At 33.0% G+C, this 22,833-nt stretch overlaps 1 protein-coding gene across 1 annotated transcript; it reads right to left on the reverse strand.

The window, feature by feature from the left end:
- Positions 1-17,562: 17,562 nt before the first annotated feature.
- Positions 17,563-18,504, reverse strand: LOC124958920 (olfactory receptor 8K3-like). Its single transcript, XM_047517515.1, has one exon. The coding sequence runs from the start codon at positions 18,502-18,504 to the stop codon at positions 17,563-17,565; it is 942 nt and encodes a 313-aa protein (XP_047373471.1).
- Between the last annotated feature and the right edge of the window lie 4,329 nt (positions 18,505-22,833).

A 22,833-nucleotide genomic window follows, 5' to 3' on the forward strand; every position in this document is an offset into this window, starting at 1 on the left:
CCAATGTTGAACATTTTTTCATATATTTGTTGGCCATTCCTATTTCTTATTCTGTGAAGTGTCTGTTGAGTTCCCACACCCATTTATTGATTGGGTTATTTTGTTTCTTGGTGTTAAGTTGTTTGAGTTCTTTACATACAGTGGAGATCAATGTCCTATCTGAGGTGCAGGTTGCAAATGTTTTCTCCCATTTTCTAGGCTTTCTGTTCATGTTCTTGATTGTTTCCTTTGACTTGAAGAAGCATTTAAGTTGTTACCATTCCATTCTTTGATTCTTGATTTTACTTCTCATGCTTTAGAAGTCTTGTTTAGGAAGTCAGTTCCTAAACAGACGTGATAGAGATTTGAGTCTACATTTTCTTATAGTAGAAACAGGGTCTCTGGTCCAATGCCTAATTTCTTGATTCACTTTTTGTTGAGTATTATGCGGGGTGAAAGATAGGGTTTCAATTTCATTCCACTATATATGGATTTCCAGTTTTACCAGCACCAGTTATTGAAGAGGCGACCTTTTTGCCAACATATGTTGATGGTACCTTGGTCTTGTATGATATAAATGACTATATGTGAGTTTGTCTCTATTCACCTCTATGAATTATATTCTGTTACATTGGTATTCATGTCTGTTTGGGGGCCAACACCATGCTGTTTTTGTTACTGTAACTTTGTAGTATAATTTAAGGTTTAGTATTCACTTTTCTCATTAAGAATTGCTTTGATTATTCTGGGCCTCTTATTTTTTCAAATGAATTTCATGACTGCTTTTTCTATGAAGAACATCAGTGAAATTTTAAGAGGGATTCCATTAAATCTGTATAGCCCTTTTGGTAGTATGTCCTTTTTGACAATATTAATTCTGTCTATCCATTGTCTAAGGTCTTCAATTTCTTACTTCAGTGTTCTGCAGTTTTCATTGTAGAGGTCTTTCACTTCCTTTGTTCGATTGATTCCAAAGTATTTTTTTTTTGAGGCTATTGTGAATGGGATGGTTTTCATAATTCCTCTTTCAACTGATTCATCATTGGCATCTAGGAACAAAAACTATTTATGGGTATTAATTTTTTTTTTCCTTCTGAGGCATGGGGGATTCAAACTGCAGCCCTTGCGCATGCTAGGTGAGCACTCTCCAAAACAAACTATTTCTTCAGTTCAAATGAGGTATTTCTTCAGCTCTAATTTTTTTATCTTGCTACTTTAATGAATTTATTTATGAGTTCTATGAGCTGTCTGGTGTAATCTGGTGGGTCTTGTTAATATTAGATTGTGTCATTGGAAAGTAGGGATAGTTTGAGTTCCTCTTTTCCTATTTGTGTCCCTTTTATTTATTTTGTCTAATTACTTTGGCTAGGGTTTGAATAACCATGATAAGTAGAAGTGGTGAAGAAAGGCATCCCTGTCTTGTTTCAATTTTTGGAGGAAATGCTTTGAATTTTTCTCTATTTGGAAAGATGTTGCCCTTGATTTTGGCATACATAGCTTTTACAATGTTGATGTATGTTCCTACTCTCCCTTGTGTTTTGAACATGAATAAATGTTGAATTCTGTCAACACTTTTTCTGTATCCATAAAGATAATCATATGATTCCTGGCTTTAAATCTACTGATGTGATAAATTAGTTACATTTATTGATTTCTTCATGTTGAAACAACCTTGCATCCCTGGGTTGAATACCACTTGATCATGGTGGACTATATTCTTACTATATTTTGCATGTGATTTGGCCAGTATTTTATTATGAATTTTGCATCTGTGTTCATTAGGAATAGTAGTTGGAAAGTGTTCTTTCCTTCCTTGTATGTGTCCTTGTATGATTTTGGTATCACAATGATACTCTTAGAATAAGTTTGGAAGGGTTCTCTCCTTTTCTATTTAATGGAATAATTTAAGGAATATTTGTGTGAATTTATCTTTGAAAGTTTTGTAGAAGTTGACTGAGAATCCATCTGGTCCTAAGCTTTAATTCGTTGGTAGGCTTTTGATGGCATCTTCAGTTTCATTGCTTAAAATTGATCTGTTTAAATTTTCTAAGTCCTCCTGATTCAATTTGGTAGATTATATGTCTATAGAAATTCATTGATGTCTTCATTATTTTCTATTTTATTAGAGTATAAATTTTTTAAATAGTTTCTGGTTTTCATTTGTATTTCAGTAGTGTCCATGGTAATATTTCCTTTTCACCATGAATTTAAATGATTTCAGTTTTTTTCTCATTTTTTTTTTTCATGAGTTTGGCTTGGGGTGTGTCAATTTTATTATTTTTTTTCAAAGAACCATCTTTTTTCTCATTGATTTTTAAAAGTCTTTTTGTTTGCTTCAATTTCATTTATTTTGGTTCTGATTTTAGTAATTTCCTGTTTTCTACTGCTTTTAATGTTGACTGGTTCTTCTTTCTCTAGGACTTTGAGATGTAATGTTAGGTTATTGATTTGGTGACTTCTATTCTTTTAATGAATGAGCTCGATGGAATAAATTTCCTCTTGGAACCATCTTCATAATGTCCCAGTGATTTTGATAAGTTTTGTCACTATCCTCATTTACCTCTAAGCTTTTTTTAAAATTTCATACCTGATTTCTTTTGCTATCCATTGGTCATTCAACAGCATATTATTTTGTTTCTGACTGTTATAGTAGTTTCTATTTTTAAAAATTTTATCATTAATTTCTAATTTCATTCCATTATAACCTGATAGAATGCAAGTTATTATCTAAAACTTTTGTGGTTGCTAAGAGTTACTTTGTGGCCTAAGATATGGTTTATTTTGGAGAAGGATCCATGCTCTGCTGAGAAGAAAGTGTATTCAGTTATTAATGGATAAAATATATTCTATATATATTTGTTAATTCTAAATAATTAACTGTATTTTTAATTCTATAGCTTCCTTATTTAGTTTTTGCTTGGTATATCTATCTAGTGATGAGAGAGGCATTTTAAAGTTACCCAATATTATTGTGTTTTGGTCTTTTTGATTCTTGAAATTGAGATGAGTTTGTTTGATATACATAGATACTCCATTTTTTGGGACATAAATATTTATGATTGTTCTGTCTTCCTTATGTATGATTCCCTTAATCAGTATGAAATTTCCTTCTTTGTCCCTTTTGATTATATTTGGCTTGACATCCACTTTAATTGATATGAGGATAGAAAACCCTGCTTGTTTATGAGATCCATATGAATGGTATGTGTTTTTTCCCTCCTTTTACCTTCAGTCTGGGGATGACTTTACCTATGAGGTTAGTGCTTTGGAGACAATATATTGTGGGTTATTGTGTTTTAATACACTATGCCACTTGTTGTCTGTTGATTGATGAACATAGACCATTCACCCTCAGGGTTATTACTGAGAAATAATTCTTATTCCCTATCATTTTGATTTCTTTCAAGTTTTTAATTTGAAATAGTTTCTCCTATGATTGATTGTTTTTCTAGTGAATTTCCTCCCTTTTCTGGTTGTCAATTTTATTTTTCATTTTTCTTCATGAAATATTTTATTATGTTTTGTAGTGTGAGCTATCTATTTGTGAATTCATTTAACTTTTGTTTCTAGAAGGTTTTTATTTCATCATTGAATCAGAAGGTTAATATTGTGGGATGCACATTCTTAGTTGGCATCCATTTTCTTTCAGGCCTTGGTTTATATTTTTCCAAGACTTCCTAGCTTTGAGAATCTGAGTTGAAAAATCAGCTGACATCCAGATTGTTTTTCCTCTAAACATGACCAGTCATTTTTCTCTAATAGTCTTTAAAATTCTATCCTTATTCTGTATGCTAGGCATTTTCTTAATAATGGAACTGTTTTAATTTTGCATATTTGGGGTCCTCTATTTGACTTTTCATTTCTTTACTTAGGTCTGAGAAATTTTCAGATATCATTGAATTGAAAACATTGTATATTACTTTGGTTTGTATATACAAGTTTTCATCTATCCCAACAATTCTTAAGTTTGGTCTTTTCATGTTATCCCATATTTCTTGAAAGTTCTGTTAGTTCTGTTCATGGTCTCTTAACATCTTTTTTCTGTGGTTAACATTATTTTCAAGATTACATGTGTTATCTTCATTGCCTGAAACTGTCTTCAAAGTAGTTTAGTCTGCTGGCCATGCTTTCCAGTTAATTTTTAATTTTGATCATTGCTTCCTTCATTTTGAGAATTTTTGACTGATTCTTTTTCAGGATCTCTATTTCTTTATTGAAGTGATCTTTCACTTTTTATATTTTCTCTCTGATTTCAATTCTTACATCATCTTTTACTCATGGATTACTTTAACCATGCAATTTCTGAATTCCATTTCTAACATTCCCTTCATTATAGGGTCACTGGAATTGATGTTGAGGTATTCTATGTTGTTTTGGATGATTTGTTCCCTTCCTTTTCCATATTGCTTGTGTGTCTTCCCATCTATCTGGATAAAACTGAAGGTGTAAAGTTTCTCTCTTATGACTTTATAGTGTCCTTCAATATTACTGCCTCACAGATTAAGGGGGAAGACCAAAATAATAACAACAATCTATGCAAACAATATATAGCAATAAATTTGGTATTTAGTTCCTATTTTGATATTTATAGTGTTAATTGGTACAATATGCCAAAATAGTAGGAACAACAATTTCCAACAGAAAAACAGTAAATAACCATGAATTATGTCTGGCATAAAATCAAACAATAGGAGTTGTCTATGACTTCTGCCTTATCAGTTATTTCTGTGCTATTTTATATATATATATATGTACATATATATATAAAATATATCTCATATATATATATAAATATATCAATTAGTATTAAGAGGTATTAAAGATAGGGGAAAAGGGTGTGAGGGCATCTTGATCCTGGCTCATCCAGTCACCCAGTCTGGCACCCACCAGAATCTCAGAGACAATTCGGGCAACACTTGTTGGGACCCACCATCACCTGGTCTGCTGTTTTGGCAATTGACAGGGTCCTCTGGTTCCCCAATCCCCACTTTCCCAACCATCCCCTAACCACCCACATGGTTCAGGTCCTGCAGCTCTGTGGCTGGCCCACAGCTTTCAGTGCCTGGTCCTGATTTTTCCAATACAGATTTTTCCATCTTTCCCAGACAGGGCCATAGGTCTGCGACTTAGCCCTCAGGACCTCCAGGGAGAGACACAATTCAGAGACTAAATTATAGACCAGGAATTTTGGAGCCCACAAGTGAGGGAAGGGACTAAGATGAAGCTCCCTACATCACATTAGTGGATCCCAAAGGAGAAACCAGATGTGCAGTCTTCCAGAGGGACTGGCAGTTGCTATACCCTGCCTCAAGGAGTCTCACCTCCAAGTCTAATCCTCCCACTTTAGCAACTGTCACCATCCTGAGACTGGAGTTACCTACAAACTCCAGACAACCCTGCCTATCAGCATAGAGGGGAGAAGAGGAGATATTAAACACCACACACACAATTGTTCAATTTTCCTTCAAGATCTTTTTTATTTCTTTTCCCCTCAATGTTTTCTTTTTTCATTTCCTACTCTCACATCCCATGGTCTTTGAAATCAAATACCTTTCATGCATCAGGCAACTGAAGACTGGGAGGTTTGAATAGTATATTACTGTTTTGTTGTAGATTTTTTTCTAACTTATTCTCCCTATCCTCCTCTTGTTTATCTGTTTCTTCAGAGTCTCTTTCTCCCTTTTCTCCTGCTAACAACCAACTTCTTTTGATTCCATTTTTACTCTTCCTATGATCTAGTACCTCTATATTTTCACTACTTACCTCATTAACATCTCATACTACACCCTTCCCACATCTTCTCTTTGTCTACCATTAGAAATTTTAGACCTTATTGAAAATCTACTGTTTATGCTGTAGATAATAATCAAAAACATCATCTCTGTTTATTATGACAGTACTGTTAACATCTTAACAGGGGATATTTGGTTTAAGGGGGCATATTGTTTGCATCAAGTGATGTTAATACTGATATCCCCTTAAAGGTGAGGTATTAGAAACCTGCAGGGATTCTATAAATCTATAGTGTAGAAACCACACTATCTTGGATTTGTACTGGTAGAGGGGAAGATATATGAACAACATGAAAACACAAGGGAAGAAAGTCACCCAAACAAAGATTCTATATTAATAGAATTCATTGACAGCATAGTAGAAGTAATGTCAGAAAAGGGCTTCAGAATGTACGTAGCTGAAATGATCTGCAAAGTAAAGGATGATATAAGAGAGCAAACGCAAGCAACAAAATATCACTTCAATAGAGTTAAAAGAACAAATTCAGGAAGCAAAAGTTTATTTCAATAAAGAGATAGAAATTCTGAAAAAAATATCAAACAGAAATCCTTGAAATGAAGAAAACAATAAACCAAATTAAAAACTCAATAGAAAGCATTACCAGTAGACTAGAACACTTGGAAAACAGAACTTCAGACAATGAAGACAAAATATTTAATCTTGAAAATAAAGTTGACCACACAAAGAGAGAAAATGGTTGGAAATCATGAACAGAACCTTCAAGAATTATGAGATAACATGAAAAGACCAAAATTAAAAATTATTGGGATTGAGGAAGGTACACACATATAATCCAAAGGAATAAACAATCTATTTAATGAAATAATATCAGAAATCCTCCCAAATTTGAAGAATGAAATGGAAAGTCAAATAAAAGAGGCTTATATGACAGCAAATGTACAACATTGCAACAGATCCACAGCAAGGCACATTATAATGAAAATGCCCAGCATACAAGATAAAGATAGAATTTTAAAGGCTATAAGATAAAAGCATCAGATTACATATAGGGGGAAACCAATATGGATATCAACAGATTTATCAGCCCAGACCCTAAAAGTTAAGAGTGTTTGGAACAATATATACCAAGCTCTGAAAGAAAATGGATGCCAACCAAGATTCTTATATCCAGCAAAAATAACCTTAAGATTTTACAAATAAAAAGTCTGCATGACAGAACATTCTAAGGAAAATATTTCATGAGGAGGAAATGAAAAACAACAATGAAAGTCATCAAAGGGAGGAATTATACTGGTGGAAAAATCAATCAAAGGAGAAACCAAGTCAAGGTAAAAAAATAAGTAAATAAATAATAAGCCAAAATAACTGGGAATACAAATCACACCTCAATAATTACCCTGAATATTAATGGCCTAAACTCACTAATCACAAGAAATAGACTGACATATTGCATTTTTTAAAAAGACCCAATAATATGCTTCCTTCAAGAGACTCATCTCATAGGAAAGGTATCCACAACTGAAGGTGAAAGAATGGGGTAAAACATCATCCACACCAATGCATTAAAAAATAGGGAGTTCCATTCTCATATCAGATAGAGTGGACTTCAAGCCAAAGTTTGTCAGAAGGTATAAAGAAGGACATTTCATACTGCTTAGGGGAACCATATATCAATAAAACATAACAATTGTAAATGTTTATGCCCCAAACAATGAAGCATCTATGTACATCAAACAAACACTTCTCAATTTCAGGAATCAAATAGGCAACAACACAATAATACTGGGTTACTTGCGCACACCTCTTTCACCAATGGATAGATTTTCCAAACAAAAACTGAACAAAGATACTATGGAACTCAATAATGCAATCAATAATTTAGACTTAACAAACATATAGAATATTTAATCCATCAATGAGCAAATACACTTTTTCCTCAGCAACACATGGATCCTTCTATAAAATAGACCATATGTTTTACCACAAAACAATTCTTAGCAAATACGAAAAAAAAAATAGAAATGCTACTTTGCATTCTACCTTATCATAATGGAATGAAAATAGAAATCAATGATAAATTAAAAAATATAAACTACTTCAAAACCTGGAGTCTAAATAATACATTATTGAATGATGTATGGATAGTAGAAGACATAAGGGAGGAGATAAAAAAAATTCTTAGAGGTAAATGAAAACACTGATACAACATACAAAAGTCTCTGGGAAACTATGAAAGCAGTACTAAGAGGAAAGTTCACTGCATTGAGCTCATTCAATAAAAGAACAAATGACTTAACATTACATCTCAAAACCCTTGAAAAAGAAGACAAGGTCAACACCAAAAGTAGGAGACAAAAGGAAATAATTAAACTCAGAGCTGAAATCAATTAAATTGAAACAAAAGAAAGAATTGAAAAACATGACAAAACAAAAAGTTGGTTCTTTAAAAAAATAAACAAAATTGATAAAACATTAGGCACACTAATGAAGAGGAGAGAGAAAAATCAAACTACCAAAATTTGTGGTGCAAAATGAAATATCATGAAGACACAATTGAAATACAAAACATAATTAGAAGTTATTTTGAAAATCTATACTCCAACAAAATTGAAAATTTCAAAGATATGTACAAACTTCTAGAGACACATGATCCACTCAAACTAAATCAGAAGGACATATGTAATCAATTGCAATCAATGAAATGGAAGAAGCCATCAAAAATCTACCAACCAAGGAAAGCCCATGACTAGACTGATTCTCAGCTAAGTTCTACCAAGACTTTCAAAGAAGAACTAATACCAATACTCCTCAAAGTATTCCAGGAAATAGAAAAGGAAGGAACCCTTTCAAACTCATTCTATGATGCTAGTATCAGACTGTTATCAAAAGCAAACAAAGACATATCAAGGAAAGAAAATATCCTGATGAACCAATATCCCTGATGAACACAGATGCCAAAGTTTTTAACATAATTCTGGCACATCACATGCAAAAACATATTAAAAAGATAGTGCACCATGATCAAGTGGGATTCATTCCAGGGATGCAAGTTTGGTTCAACATCCAGAAATCAATAAATGTAATTCAGCACAACAATAGACTTAGAGTCAAGAATCATATGATAACTTCGATAGATGCAGAAAAGCGTTTGAAAAAATACAGCAAACCTTCATGCTCAAAACACTAGAAAAAATAGGGATAGTAGAAACGTACCTCAACATTGTAAAGACTATCTATGCTAAGCCCACAACCAACATCATTCTAAATGGAGAAAAACTGAAAGCATTCCCTCTAAAGACTGGAATGAGACAGGGATGCCCTCTTTCACCATTTCTATTCAACATTGTCCTTGAAACACTAGCCAGAGCAATTAGAATAAAGAAATTAAAGGGATACAGGGATACAAATAGGAAAAGAAGAACTCAAGCTATCACTATTTGCCAATGACATGATTCTATATTTAGGAGATTCAAAGAACTTCACCAGAAAACTTCTATAATTAATAAATGAATCCAGCAAAGTATCAGGATATAAAATCAACACTCATAAATCTAATGCTTTTCTATTCATAAACAATGAATCTTCTGAAAAAGAAATAGAAACTACTCCATTCACAATAGCCTCAAAACAAAACAGAATAAAACAAAACAAAACTTGGGAATCAATTTAACAAAAGAGGTGAAAGACCTCTACAATGAAAACTAGAGAACAGTAAAGAAGGAAATTGAAGAAAACTTTAGAAGATAGAAAGATCTCCCATGATCTTGGATAGACAGAATTAATATAATCAAAATGGCCATTCTACCAAAAGCCCTATACATATTCAATGCAATTCCAATTACAATCCCATGATGTTCCTCATAGAAGTAGAGAAAGCAATCATGAAATTCATATTGAAGAATAAGAGACCCAAAATAACCAAATCAACACTAAGCAGGAAAAGTGAAGCAAGAGGTATCACCATACCAGAACTTTAACTATACTACAGAGCAATAGTAACAAAACGGCATAATACAGGCACCAAAATAGGTAGGTAGACCAATAGTACAGAGTAGAAGACACAGAGATGAACCCACATAAGTACAGTTATCTCATACTACACAGAGATACCAAAAACATACAAGGGAGGAAAGATAGCTCTTCAACAAATGGTGCTGGAAAACTGGAAATCCATATGTAGCAAAATGAAATGAAACCCCTCTCTCTCACCCTGTGCAAAACTCAACTCAAAATGGATCAAGCATCTAGGATTTAGACCAGAGACCCAGCACCAAATAGAAGGAAATTAGGCCCAAATCTTCATCATGTGGGCTTAGGACCCAGACTTCTAACAAGTCAACCAAAGTGAAATAAATAAAAACTAGAATCAATAAATGGAATGGATTCAAGCTAAAAAGCTCTTACTCAGCACAGGAAACAATAAATAATTGGAGAGGCAGCCTTCAGGGTGGGAGAAAAATCTTTACCACATGCACTTCATATAGAGCACAAATTTCCTGAATTATAAAGAACTCAAAAAACTTAACACCAAAAATACAAATAACCCAATCAATAAATGGGTTTAGAAACTGAACAGACACTTCACAGAAGAGGATATAGAATCGATTAACAAATTTCTGAAAAAATATTCAACATCTCTAGTAATTAGAGAAATGCAAAAGAAAACTACATTAAGATTTCATCTTGCTTTAATTAGAATGACTATTATCAAGAATAGAAGCAACAGTAGGTGTTGGGGAGGATGTGGGAACATAGGTGCCTTTCGGGAGGTGAAGGGATAAAGAAACTGTACTATATATACACAATGGAATATTACTCAGTCATTAAGAAGAATAAAATTTATGGCATTCGCTGGTAAATGGATGGAGTTGGAGAATACCATGCTAAGTGAGATAAGCCAACCCCCAAAAAACAAAAGCTAATTGTTTTCTCTGAAAGTAGATACTGATACATATTGGGGGACTGGGGATAAAGAAAGAATGGAAGAATTTTGGATTATGTAGAGGGAAATATGGGAGGGAGGAGGAAAGTAGTAGTGTAGTAAAGATGGTGGAATGAGACAAATATCATTACAGTATGTACATGTATGATTACAAAAATGGTCTGACTTTGTATCATGTACAACCAGAGAAATGAAAAGTTGTACTCCATTTGTTTACAATGAATCAAAATGCATTCTGCTGTCATGTATAATTAAATAGAACAAACAATAAAATGAGAAAAAGAATAGAAAATCCATAGAGACAGAATACAGGTTGTCAGGAGCTTAAGGATGTGAGGAACAGGAGAAATTGCTTTATGGTTATGCTGCAGCCAAAAAAATTTAAGAAAATTTATTTATATAAGCTTACAGGTTGGATTATTCATAGAAAAAGACTAGAACCCACATAAAAACTGAGTATTGAAAGGATATCGGTATGAGAGGCTGAATCCCAGCTATTTTTGATTCAGTCTCATGGGCTAGAACTAGTCAGCGGTGGTGGCTGCACAACATTGCAAATGTAATAACTGCCCCTAAATTGTTCCCTTTAAAATAGTTGATTTTATGATATGTAAATTTGCCTCCAAAATTTTCAGGTAGACTCTGATATAATCTTATGTTTATTATCTGTTTTATTATTGAAAAGCTTAATCATATATTTTATTATACATATACATCCCTACTAATAATTTGTGTCTAAATACCTACAATATTTTTTTAATTAGTTGATGTTAATTTTGGGATAATTAAAACTTTGGTTCTGATATATTCAAAATAATTTGTATTTGCAAATTCCTCAACTTAAATTATATATATTAAATATATGTATTTAAATTCTATATATAATATAGTATTATATATTTAGCACACATGATATATATATGAACCATATCATATATTTATTTATAAATATATATATATAATTAACCAGATTGCATTCTACTAATAATGAAAGTTCTGGTAAATATTAACACTATTAATATGCATTTTCTTAAAATAAAACATACTTGTTTTTCACAATCAAATTACAAAAGAGTTCACCTGACTTTGTATATTCATAGTAGTCCATTTTTAATTTACTTTTACTTCAAATATTGTGTTCTATGAACTGATAATCTTTGTTGAACCTTCTTCTCCCTGTGAGTCTCGGTCCTGATCCAAGTGAGTTTACTTCTTTACTGGAGGTTATCACTATCTATCTACCACATTTCATTCATAAGTGTCCTTGGTTATCAATAAAATTATGTTCTTATGAAAGACATGCTGACAGATGTTTACTCTTTTAATGGTAAGCAAAAGAAATATGGAGTGGCTATAACAGACCAAATAGACATTAAGGAGTATTGCCAGAGATAAGGTGGGAGGTTTTATAATCATAAAAGAATCAAAAATCAGTAGATGTATAATATGAACTTGGAAACAGAATTTTAAAATTTAAACAAAAATTAGGTTTTATTTTTCTTTATTTTTAAAGACAAATGAACAATCTTAATCATACTTGTAAGTTTTAATATCTTCCTCTAAGTAACTGGTACAACAGTGACTGATAAAACATTAATTGATAGAACAACTAAATGATGTCAGTGAGGATATCTGAAGAAAATTAGATCACTTCAACCTAACTGATATGTACAAAAACATGTGCAAGTGAATAAGGTGATTCTTTTAAAATTCATAAAGATAATGATATGCCTCATAAAGTCTTAATAAATCTTGACAATGGAAATAAAAAAATAATAATGTGTTATACTACCTAATATCTTAGTATGCAAATTTCTTTTTTCTTTGGATCATTTTTAGTACATCCATGTTAATTTATTTAGTGGGCATCCTTCTGATTTTTCTGACTATTTGAGGTCAATTGTAACTCACACATTACTTTCAAAATCCCTTAAGTACCCATCCACCAGAGGAGTGGAACTATTTTTAATACTCTTATCTTCTTAGGATTAAAGTCACCGACTCTTAATTTTGTACCAATTTATAGGTATGTAAGGCTGTTTTATATCATTTTATACATGTAATTTCCAGAAAAATATAAATTACATGAAATACATAAAATAAAATGTATACATTATCCATGAGAAATTTTTTTTTATAATTTTTGTATGTATACTTTGTCCAAAAAATGTGTCATCTGTAATAGACACAGAGTAGTAGGTTCAAAAGCAAGCAAAACACTGAATAGGTACCAAGTCTGCAGAAAATCCCATAATGATGGATGTAGATTCAGTTCTGGGAAGACCAAATCTGCCAACCTGTTCTGTGAGTTGTGAATTTTATTTTTTTTTAATATTAACTTTAATTTTTTTTTAGTTTTAGTATGATCTTGAAAAATATTAATGTCTAATCTTTGTATTCTGTGATAAATTAAAAATGTATTTTATATCTGTGCTATGGATTATATGATAAAAGTAGAAAATCTCCCTCATAAGTCAGCCCAATGATGATGCCACAATTTGAGTGTGTTCCCTGTGCTGTCTGAGCTGTGTGAATAAATTGCTGTGTAGACTGAAGGATTGAGCAGATTACTTCAAATCCAGAACTCAGTACTAATAACTCCATGGAAAATAGTGTGGGCTTATGAGAAAAGTAGTTACTGTTTTTATTAGGTCATGTTTGATTAAACTACTTAGAAATTTTAAACATTATTTATAAATGTGATGATGGTGGTGTGGATAATTTGACTTAGATGGAGATTAAGGAAAATAAGATAGAGCATTTTAAATAAAATTTATGTAAATATATGCCTGTGCATGTGTTTTGTACATATCAGTCAATAACTGCATTCATGTAAAAATTACATATGTATATGCACATATATTGTTAGGAATATTGCGAAAATCAAAATAAAAGGGCAGCTCATAATTTGCTCATTATCCCAAAGCTAGCAACAAAAGTAGATGCTGATTCTGCCAAGAATAAATCCTGGTCTCTAGGAAAACAAAAATCAAGGAAAACATCATTTCTTTGGATGTGACACTGAACTCTAGTTTCAGATACATCAACATCAATACAAATCTTTTTCTGAAATGTTATATGTCCCTTAAAACAATTTTTCAATTTTTGAGTCAGAACGGCAAAGATGGATTCAAAGGATTGGGACTTGTCATCCTCTGAGGCCTCAGAGGCTTCCTCATGTCTGATAAATGGTAGTGTGGGGAAATTCAACAAGAGTAAACAAACGACTTAAAAAAATTGTAAAGAAAGATCTGCTTTAATGACCAAAATGCAAAACAAAACAAATCAAAAACCACACACACCAAAAGCATTAAATCCTGTTTTCAGGGGAAATACATTAACCGAGTCAACACCTATTTATTTACCCTTCTCCCCTTCTGATATCAGCAGAGATTAGTTGTTTCTTCACTGTTGCTATTAGAGTCTCTAAGCACAAATGCAATTTTCTGTCCTTTTCTGAAATACCTGCCACATCTTCCTTGCACCAATCATGATGAAAAGAAAATTACATTAGGCTGTGACCATTCCATTCAAAAGTCATTTTCCTGTGACCTTCTTCCTTGCCAGACTCATGATATCTGTCCCACTGCACTCTGTGAGTCCAGAGTGAGGGGAAAGAAAAGACTGGGGCTGGGGGTCAGAACACCTGGCTCAGGTGAGAGAGCTCTTCACTACAGGAGGCATTCAGGTGATAGGCAGAAAAGACATGGGTGAAGCCTAGGGTATCTTCAGCCATAAGAGGCAAAAGCTCTGTAGCAAAAGGGATACCTGAGAGGGAAGGAGCCTTTAGAACTTCCTCCCTGTGAGTGGCCCCTGCCTGGTTTTTAATCCTCCTGCCTTTGGACACTGGTATTGAGATGACCACCAAGAAGGCTTTTGTAGTTGGCAGACTTGGGATCTATTTTTGTTGCTAGCATCAAAATTGTGAGCAAATTACTAACCTCAGCTTTGTTTTTTTTGTTTTTTTTTTTTCCTGTTGTTTTCATTTTTGGGTGGTTGTTAACTTTTTGTTGTTCTGTTTTGTTTTTATATGATGGGGAGGATTACTTCATTCCATATTCAATGGCTATTAAAGTACACTAATGGGGGCTCTGAAAATGGCTGTGGAGAGCAACGCCCCCCCCAATACAATGCATGCTCTCTGAATGAATCAGAATAAGTGCTAAGTGACAGTTCTATATGGCAGGATGAGGTGGGAACGATGTGGAAAATTGCCAGAAGGCAACTTGAGAACTAGTAACCAGGTAAAAGCAACTGATATTGGGTTTGGGGAGAGAAAGGCAATTTGTAAAATGAACAGACTGAAGAAGCACCAGGTATGTGGGTTCGCTCAGTGGGGGAGGGAAGGTCCCCTCGTAAACTTGAAGGGAAGTCTGCCAGGATGTTTAACAGCAGGCTACGCTGTGCAGGACATTCTGTGTGAGCAGGAAAAATGCTTAGATACTGGGAAGTGAGCTGATGCGGGAGGGAGTCCAGGCACTTCCCAGCTGACTTCCTGAAAATGGCCACACTGCAACAGCAGCATAAAGTGACTCCTTGGATTTTCTGAATAGGATTGTAAACCCCTACATTTTCCCTTCTTTTTCTTTTTTCTCTCTGCATGCATCTGTGTATATATGGTATGTATGTAATTTTTGCAGCTCTGGGGTTTGAACCCAGGGCCTCACATGTGCCAGTCAAGTATTCTAACACTTGTCTACATCCCAGCTGTGAATTTGTTTTTCTGGTTTTTATTTATTTATTTTATATATTTATTTTTTTGGCAGGAGGAGATTCTGAAATTAAAAATCTAGAAAGAAGCATTTGCTTTTCAAAATTAAATATTGAAACTTTAACTTTCTCTAAAATGGATAATTGTTCATTAAAGTTAATTTGGGGTAGCACAAAATAAAGTATTTTAATATAAACATTGTAAAACTTGTAGTGAATTAACATTCCACTGTATCTCTGCTCTGTGTATTTTCTAGGAAATTAAAATATATTTTTGTATATATAAACCAATTGCTGAAACTCTGTTATATATTTTTTTCATAATAAATAGAACATAACTGTATAAACTTCAGGAATATTCATCCTTAACTGACTGTATATATTTCAATGATTTTTCATTCATATTTGATTGGTAAAAGATCATTTTATTAGATGATATTACACTAGGAAAACAGATCAGTCTCTATGTCAGTAAAATGCTATGAATGTTAAATTAATAAATAATGAAAACATACAGATCATTTTATACAGGATACAGTATCTTCAGACACTATGATGGTATGTATGTCAATATACAATATATTATGCCTTCATTAAAAATGTAACATATTGCAGGGTGGGGGAAACAGTTCAGTGGTAGAGGGCTCCCCTAATGTACCTGAAGAACTGGGTCTGAATTCTAGCACCACAAAAAAAGGACAAACTAAGAATAAATACAGCATAGTTCAAATATTGTAGGATTATCTCTGTTGCTTCCTTCAAACCAGATTACCATCAGTACAGTCAAAGAATGGATCATATCCAAAAAATAGTACTTTCACATGGAACCAATCTGAGGAAAATCAGCCACAAGTAAGAACAACAATGCTAGTTCATTACAGAGTAGGTACCTTGGATAAGAATGAAATATCAAACAGACCATGACTTTTAAACAAGATTTTTTCTTTGCATTTAGAGAAGCAAGGGAGAGTTACCATCCATTAGACAAAAATAGGCAGTCAGGAATTAATATTAATCCAGTAAGGAATAAATAAATGAAAGAAAAAGAAGGAAAAGAAAGAAAGAAAGAAAGAAAGAAAGAAAGAAAGAAAGAAAGAAAGAAAGAAAGAAAGAAAGACAGGCAAGGAAAGAAAGAAAGAAAGAAAGAAAGAAAGAAAGAAAGAAAGAAAGAAAGAAAGAAAGAAAGAAAGACAGGCAAGGAAAGAAAGATAAAGAAACAAAAAGGAAGAAGGAAAGAAAGCAGAGAAAGAAAGAAGGAAGAGACAGAAAGAGAAGAAAGAAAAGAAAGAAAGAGGGAAGAGACAGAAAGAGAAGAAAGAAAAGAAAGAAAGAGGGAAGAGACAGAAAGAGAAGAAAGAAAAGAAAGAAAGAGGGAAGAGAAAGGAAAGAAAGGAAGGAATGAAGGAAAAGAAAGAAGGAAAGAAAAAAGGAGTAAAATCTTGGAAGCATCTATGGAAGAACTTAAGTTTATCTTAATTGGTACATCCACTCAAACATATATTCAAGGACTAGATTAGACAAAAATCAAGTTCAGTGCTGAATCTATGAGTTACTAAATAGCCAAATACGTTGAGTTAGAGGCACTCCTGGGCTCACTCATGTATGAAAGTAAGGATACAGATAAGAAAAGGGTAGGACTCTAAGATTTCCAAGTGGAGGAGGGACATTGAGCATATTCTTATGACATGCAAATCAGCATGCTACACTGAGTCTCTTTGCACCACAATTAAATTTGATTTAACACAATCCATAGATGTGTATGAAGCATAACATGGAACAATCATGCTTACCCCAAGGCACAACAATTCACAAACACAAATATGGGTCCTAAAATCTTATTACAACAGTCGAGGCTATAACAATAAGTAGCTCATCTCTTATCTGTACATGATATTCTTTCTCACTCTCATACAACATACAGCCTATAGTGCAGAGATGACAGACCAGTCATATTGTACTGATGAATTACTTTGATTTTCACACTACTAACTAAAGTCTCTCCATTCAGGAAGGCAAGGTTCTTTACCATTTTGTTCAGTGTGTGTTCATAGCATTTAGAAGTTTCAAGAAGATAAAGAAGGTCAATCTCAATATATTTTGAGCCCATTTTTTGCTAGCTATGCTATTTGGAGAAATGCAGTAGATGGTCCCATAACAACCTGCTGGGTATGCAGTTTTCAAGAAAAAACAGTGCATGTCTTTTTCCATGTGTTTTGTATGGCATGTTTTACATCTTTGTTCCTCAAGCTGTAGATCAAGGGATTCAACATGGGGATAATTACAGTGTAAAATATGGAAGCCAATTTATCAGTGTCAAAATAGTGACTGGACTTAGGCTGCACGTACATGAAGATCAAAGTCCCGTAGAACACTATGACCACCGTCAGGTGGGATCCACAGGTGGAGAAAGACTTGCGCCTGCCCTCAGCTGACTTCATCCTGAGAATGGTTATGAGGATGAGCAGGTAGGACACCAGGATGATCAGAAGAGAGGAAAGCAAATTAAATGCTGCCAAGATCAGAATTATCACTTCAATTTCATGTGTGTTTGAACAGAGCAATGGTAACAAAGGGAGACTGTCACAGTAGAAATGACTGATGACATTGTAGCCACAGAAGCGTAAAGTAAAAATCTTTATGGTGACCAGAAGAGACACAAATGTGCTGTAGAGATAGGGAACAACTACCAGTAGATGACATACCCTCTGTGACATGATGACAGTGTAGAGGAGAGGGTTACAGATGGCCACAGAGCGGTCATAAGCCATTGCTGCTAGAAGGAAAAGTTCACAAGCAATGAACACAAGAAAGAAAGCTAGTTGTGTAGCACACAAATAATAGGAGATTGTATTTTGATCCACCACAAAATTTATCAACATTTTGGGGCCCACAACTGTAGAATAACCAAGATCTGTAATAGCCAGGTGTCTTAGGAAAAAGTACATGGGTGTTTGCAGGCTGTGGTCCACCTTGGTGAGGATGATCATGCCCAGGTTGCCCAGCACTGTGACCAGGTAGATGATGAGGAAGAGCCCAAACAGTGGAGCCTGCAGCTCAGGGCGCGATGTGATACCCATCAGAATGAACTCATGCACCAAAGTCAGATTGTATTTTTCCATCTGTTTTTATTAGAAAGCCTATTCTGGATAGATAGTATCAAAGTCAATAGATTCAAATATTTGCAAGAGTCTAATATTTGTTATGCAAAGCTAGTGTAAATAAGCTATGTCCAAATGTTCATATTTAAAATAGTAAAAAATAAATACATATTTAAAAATAAAAATCTAGAGAAAAGAAGTCAGAGATTGATCATTCATTCTCATCAAGGTTACTTTTCTTACTAATGATCATTTTGTAATATCTAGAGATATTTTGTCATGATTGTAAAGAGAACTGCTGCTGTTATCTTAGGTTAGTGATCAGGTAAACTACTGAGAACTCTACCCAGATTAGTGTCCAGATCAACAATCTCATTCTGAGGTTAAAAATCCTTGATAGATAGAGGTAGTAGGTAGATAGACAAATAGATAAATTGACTTTACATAGATGATGGATATATATATAAAGTAGGAAATACAGATACAGTTATATGAATACAGAAAGCAAAATGATGAAAGTTTAAATATTATAAAATGAATACAATAATGAATAATAATTTTGTTTCTTATATTTATTTGCACTTCTATAATTACAATCACATATTTACAATTACATTTAATTAAATTACATGTCATCTATGCTGATTATGTAATAAAAATCTCTAATGACAAATTCCATAAATTCATACAATTTTCTACTTTGACATAGTCTTATAATATCTATACACTACTAGTTGTTACAACTCAAACTCAGCCTATTCAGTGTATATAAATACCAAAACTACTACAAAAAAAATCACTGGAAATTATCTTTATATGTGTATAAAGAAATATATAGGTGTATACATATTATCCAAGTTGTATGTAAGCATATGGTTTACGAAGATTATTTTCAGAAAGTGTTTTAACAAAACACTTTTCTGTAGTTGTTGAGAATGAAGGGTGACTAAATGATTCAATGTGTCTCTGCTACTTTGAAATATTTCCCACAGGTCATGTACCGAATGTCTTTGTTCTCTTGGTGTTGGTTATGTGACTGTTACCGACCTGAAAGAGGTTTTCTTTAGGAAGGTAAATGAGCATTCTTGTGCACAGGGACTCCACTTGTTGTCCAGGGCTGAAATAGTGAAGAGATGAACAGGTCACATAGGACAAGTATATAAAACATATCCAGACTCTATCCCATGACCCCCACGCTTACTAAAACTGGAAGTGTGCTGTTGGCTTGGATTACCTACCTTTTGTTTTTCACAACAATTTTAGAAATATTTTAATGTAAATCACCTTAGTATAAAATGCCTTAAAATGCTAATTTCCTCCTGGGACACTGTCATTATTAGAATAACCTAACTTGTATGTAACAGATTCTTAGTATCTTATACGCACAAATCTGGATGTGGATGAGATAATGTGAAGAAATTTGTAGAAAATCAGTGGCACTGGTTGTATACAATGAAGATTCATAAAATTCTCTTTTGATAAAGGAATATTAATTTTAAGAAGAAAAAAGGCTGAAATTATTTTGCAATAAATTTTATGAAGCTCTACAATTTGTAAACTTTTAATATGGTACGTAATCCCTTAGAAACACAATAAAATACAGTAAAGATGATGTGGATGGGTTGCTGGATGTCATTGGAAATCCTACTGTGCATTAAATTCATAGAAATTCTTTCAGATCTGCTGTAGAACATCTTCCAAATATGGTAATGCATATAAACCTGTGTATAAGCAAATGAAATCTAGCTGAGCATCTAAAAGATTGAAGATGGACAGGTATAGCATAGGAGTGGAGGTATGACATTTAAAGAAAAAAAAAATTACTGATGGAATAAAATATTGTGAGCACCAATGTTTCCTAAATTAAAAAAAAATAGACATGATACTTTATAGTGAAAATTGTCATGACATCAATCTACAAGTGGGCTCCTCGAGTCAGAATCATAGAATTTGATGACATTAATTATTTATCAGATTACATGCCATGGACTTTTAACTTACTCAAAATATTTCTTAGTCATGTGACTACCTGACAGCCTACCCTGCTACAAGTACTCATCATTCCTAAATTAGTCATATGAAAATGTTGCAGACTAAAACATTAGAAGATATACTTTTAATAAATTCAATGAGAAAGAGTGGAATTCTTATTTTTTGTTGTTTAGGTTTGGTTTTATTTGTAACCATGAAGCGTTTAAAAAGTGACCTGGTCAGTATGAACTTCTATAAGTAAAGATGAAAACTGCTTTCACCAGTGTTGAAATTCAATGGGAAAAAAATCTGGTTTTTGTAGTTGAATATCTTTACCGTATCCTGGAATTTCATTTTAAACTCTATGTTCTAATTTCTTAGACTCAGTTCCCCACTGCAAAAAGAGGAGTACTTTACCATCACTATAGAACTGGGTACTTGAAAGTCTCTGACTCTTCAAAAAATGCTTTTCATATCTCAGTGTGAAGTGGAAGCTCACTTTTGCTTATGAAGAGATCAGGAATGAATCACATTTATCTATTTACATAATCATTAAATTTCAAACCATTTGTTAAAATGTCACAAAAACAGGGCTGGGGAGATAGCTCAGCTGGTAGAGTGCTTGCCTTGCAAGCACAGGCCCTGAGTTCGATTCCTGGTACTGCAAAAAAAAAAAAAAAGTCACAAAAACAGCCTAGAGACACTCACTAGGTAATTATGTCAAAATAAGTCCTAATGTTATATATAACTAAAAAACAATTCTACCAAAAAAAAAAAAAAAAAAACAACAGCTTAGAATCACTAGGTAACTATATGTTTGAAACTAGAATCAGAAATGATCAGTAACATTAGACGACAGAACCATAGCAAAATGTGACCTTTTCTATAGGTACTGGTAACATACGCACCACATTAAAACTTCTGCTTCTGTCCTTGTTACCTGAAATGAAACCTATTCTCTTGATTCCCCTGTTTTCTTGGCATGGCACTTGTAAGGATGATTTATGGATTCTTTCACCTCTGGAGAATTTCCCTGAGGAGAAGTCAAGCAACTAGTAGAATATCCCTAAAGTGTTTGGAAGATCAACAAAAGGCCTGAAAGTTAGCCACTAATTGTCAGGAACAATTTGTATTTAATTGTGACTTTATTAACTAATTGATCACATGAGCCAGTAATCCAACTTCTGAATTTTATCCAAAAGTATCTAGATATTAGAATCTCAAAAATATACAAGCACTCTCATGCTCATTGCAACATTATTTGAAATACCCAAGATGTGGAAAAAGCATAGACATCCACTTATACAAGGTATTGAAAATACTCTGTAGCACTAGTTTTCATTTGTCTTGTTATCTGTGAATGTGTATATCTACAAGCATTGTAAGTTTGCAGAGATTTTAAGTAAATTTTTGTAATATGCTAGTGACTGTCTTCTTCAGAAGATTTTTTTTCTTCTTTTAATTATTTGTTTTGGAATCCTCCATGATAATTAGCTAGATGTTCTTCCCTTATTTTGCTCAATACATAAATTTATTAGATATTTGAAATGTTTCCAAAAATATTTGTTATGATTTTATTATATAGTCCTATGAAAAGAGTAAAAATGTTCCTTTACCTCATTTGGTCACAATTACTTTGAAGTCACCAACTTTAAATTTGAGTCAGTTTATGAGTATTAATAGTGTTTGATATAATTTATTTAGAATTTTCAAGTTACTTTAAAATTTGAGTACAGATATTAACAATAAGACCTTTCATTCTGTGAGATTTTTGGTGTTTCTGTGTCATTCAATGCCATAGGGATTAATGGTCTATTAATTCACCAAAAGTATATGTGTAGCTGTTTTCTAGGCTCTATGGTACATTTTACTATATTTGTGATTGATCTTTATGATTCATACTTAAAATTTGGTATGCATATATTCATCATTCTTTGTAAGTTTGAGTGGGCTTAAGAAACTCTTGGTGCTTAACATATGCATATATATATATATATATATATATATATATATATATACACACATAAAAAGACCTATATAATACAGTGCTCATTTTTCCATGTGCGTATTCAGAAATAATAATATGTATCAATGACCATGATATATTTTTGAAATTTTGAAGAAAAGATTCATATAGGAGAACCCTCCAGAGAAGAAAAACATTCTTAAGGTGTTGTGTAACCATCTGTTGCAGTAAGAGGTGATCTCTATTTGACTGTTATAGTGCTATTGAAATTGATCAATACCATGTTAGATAAAATCCTTTGGTTGTATTCTATGTAATAAGGATATTGTTTTGCTATAATTAATGAATAAATGGAATGCTTGTAGGGGAAAATCAGTTCACAAAATCACTTAAAAGGAAACAGGGAAAGAAGG

Source organism: Sciurus carolinensis, chromosome 11 (assembly GCF_902686445.1).
Source record: "Sciurus carolinensis chromosome 11, mSciCar1.2, whole genome shotgun sequence".
NCBI lineage: Eukaryota > Metazoa > Chordata > Mammalia > Rodentia > Sciuridae > Sciurus > Sciurus carolinensis.

Excerpts from the sequence above, each read along its gene's own strand:
- LOC124958920 (XM_047517515.1), bottom strand. The coding sequence starts at position 18,504 with ATGGAAAAATACAATCTGACTTTGGTGCATGAGTTCATTCTGATGGGT.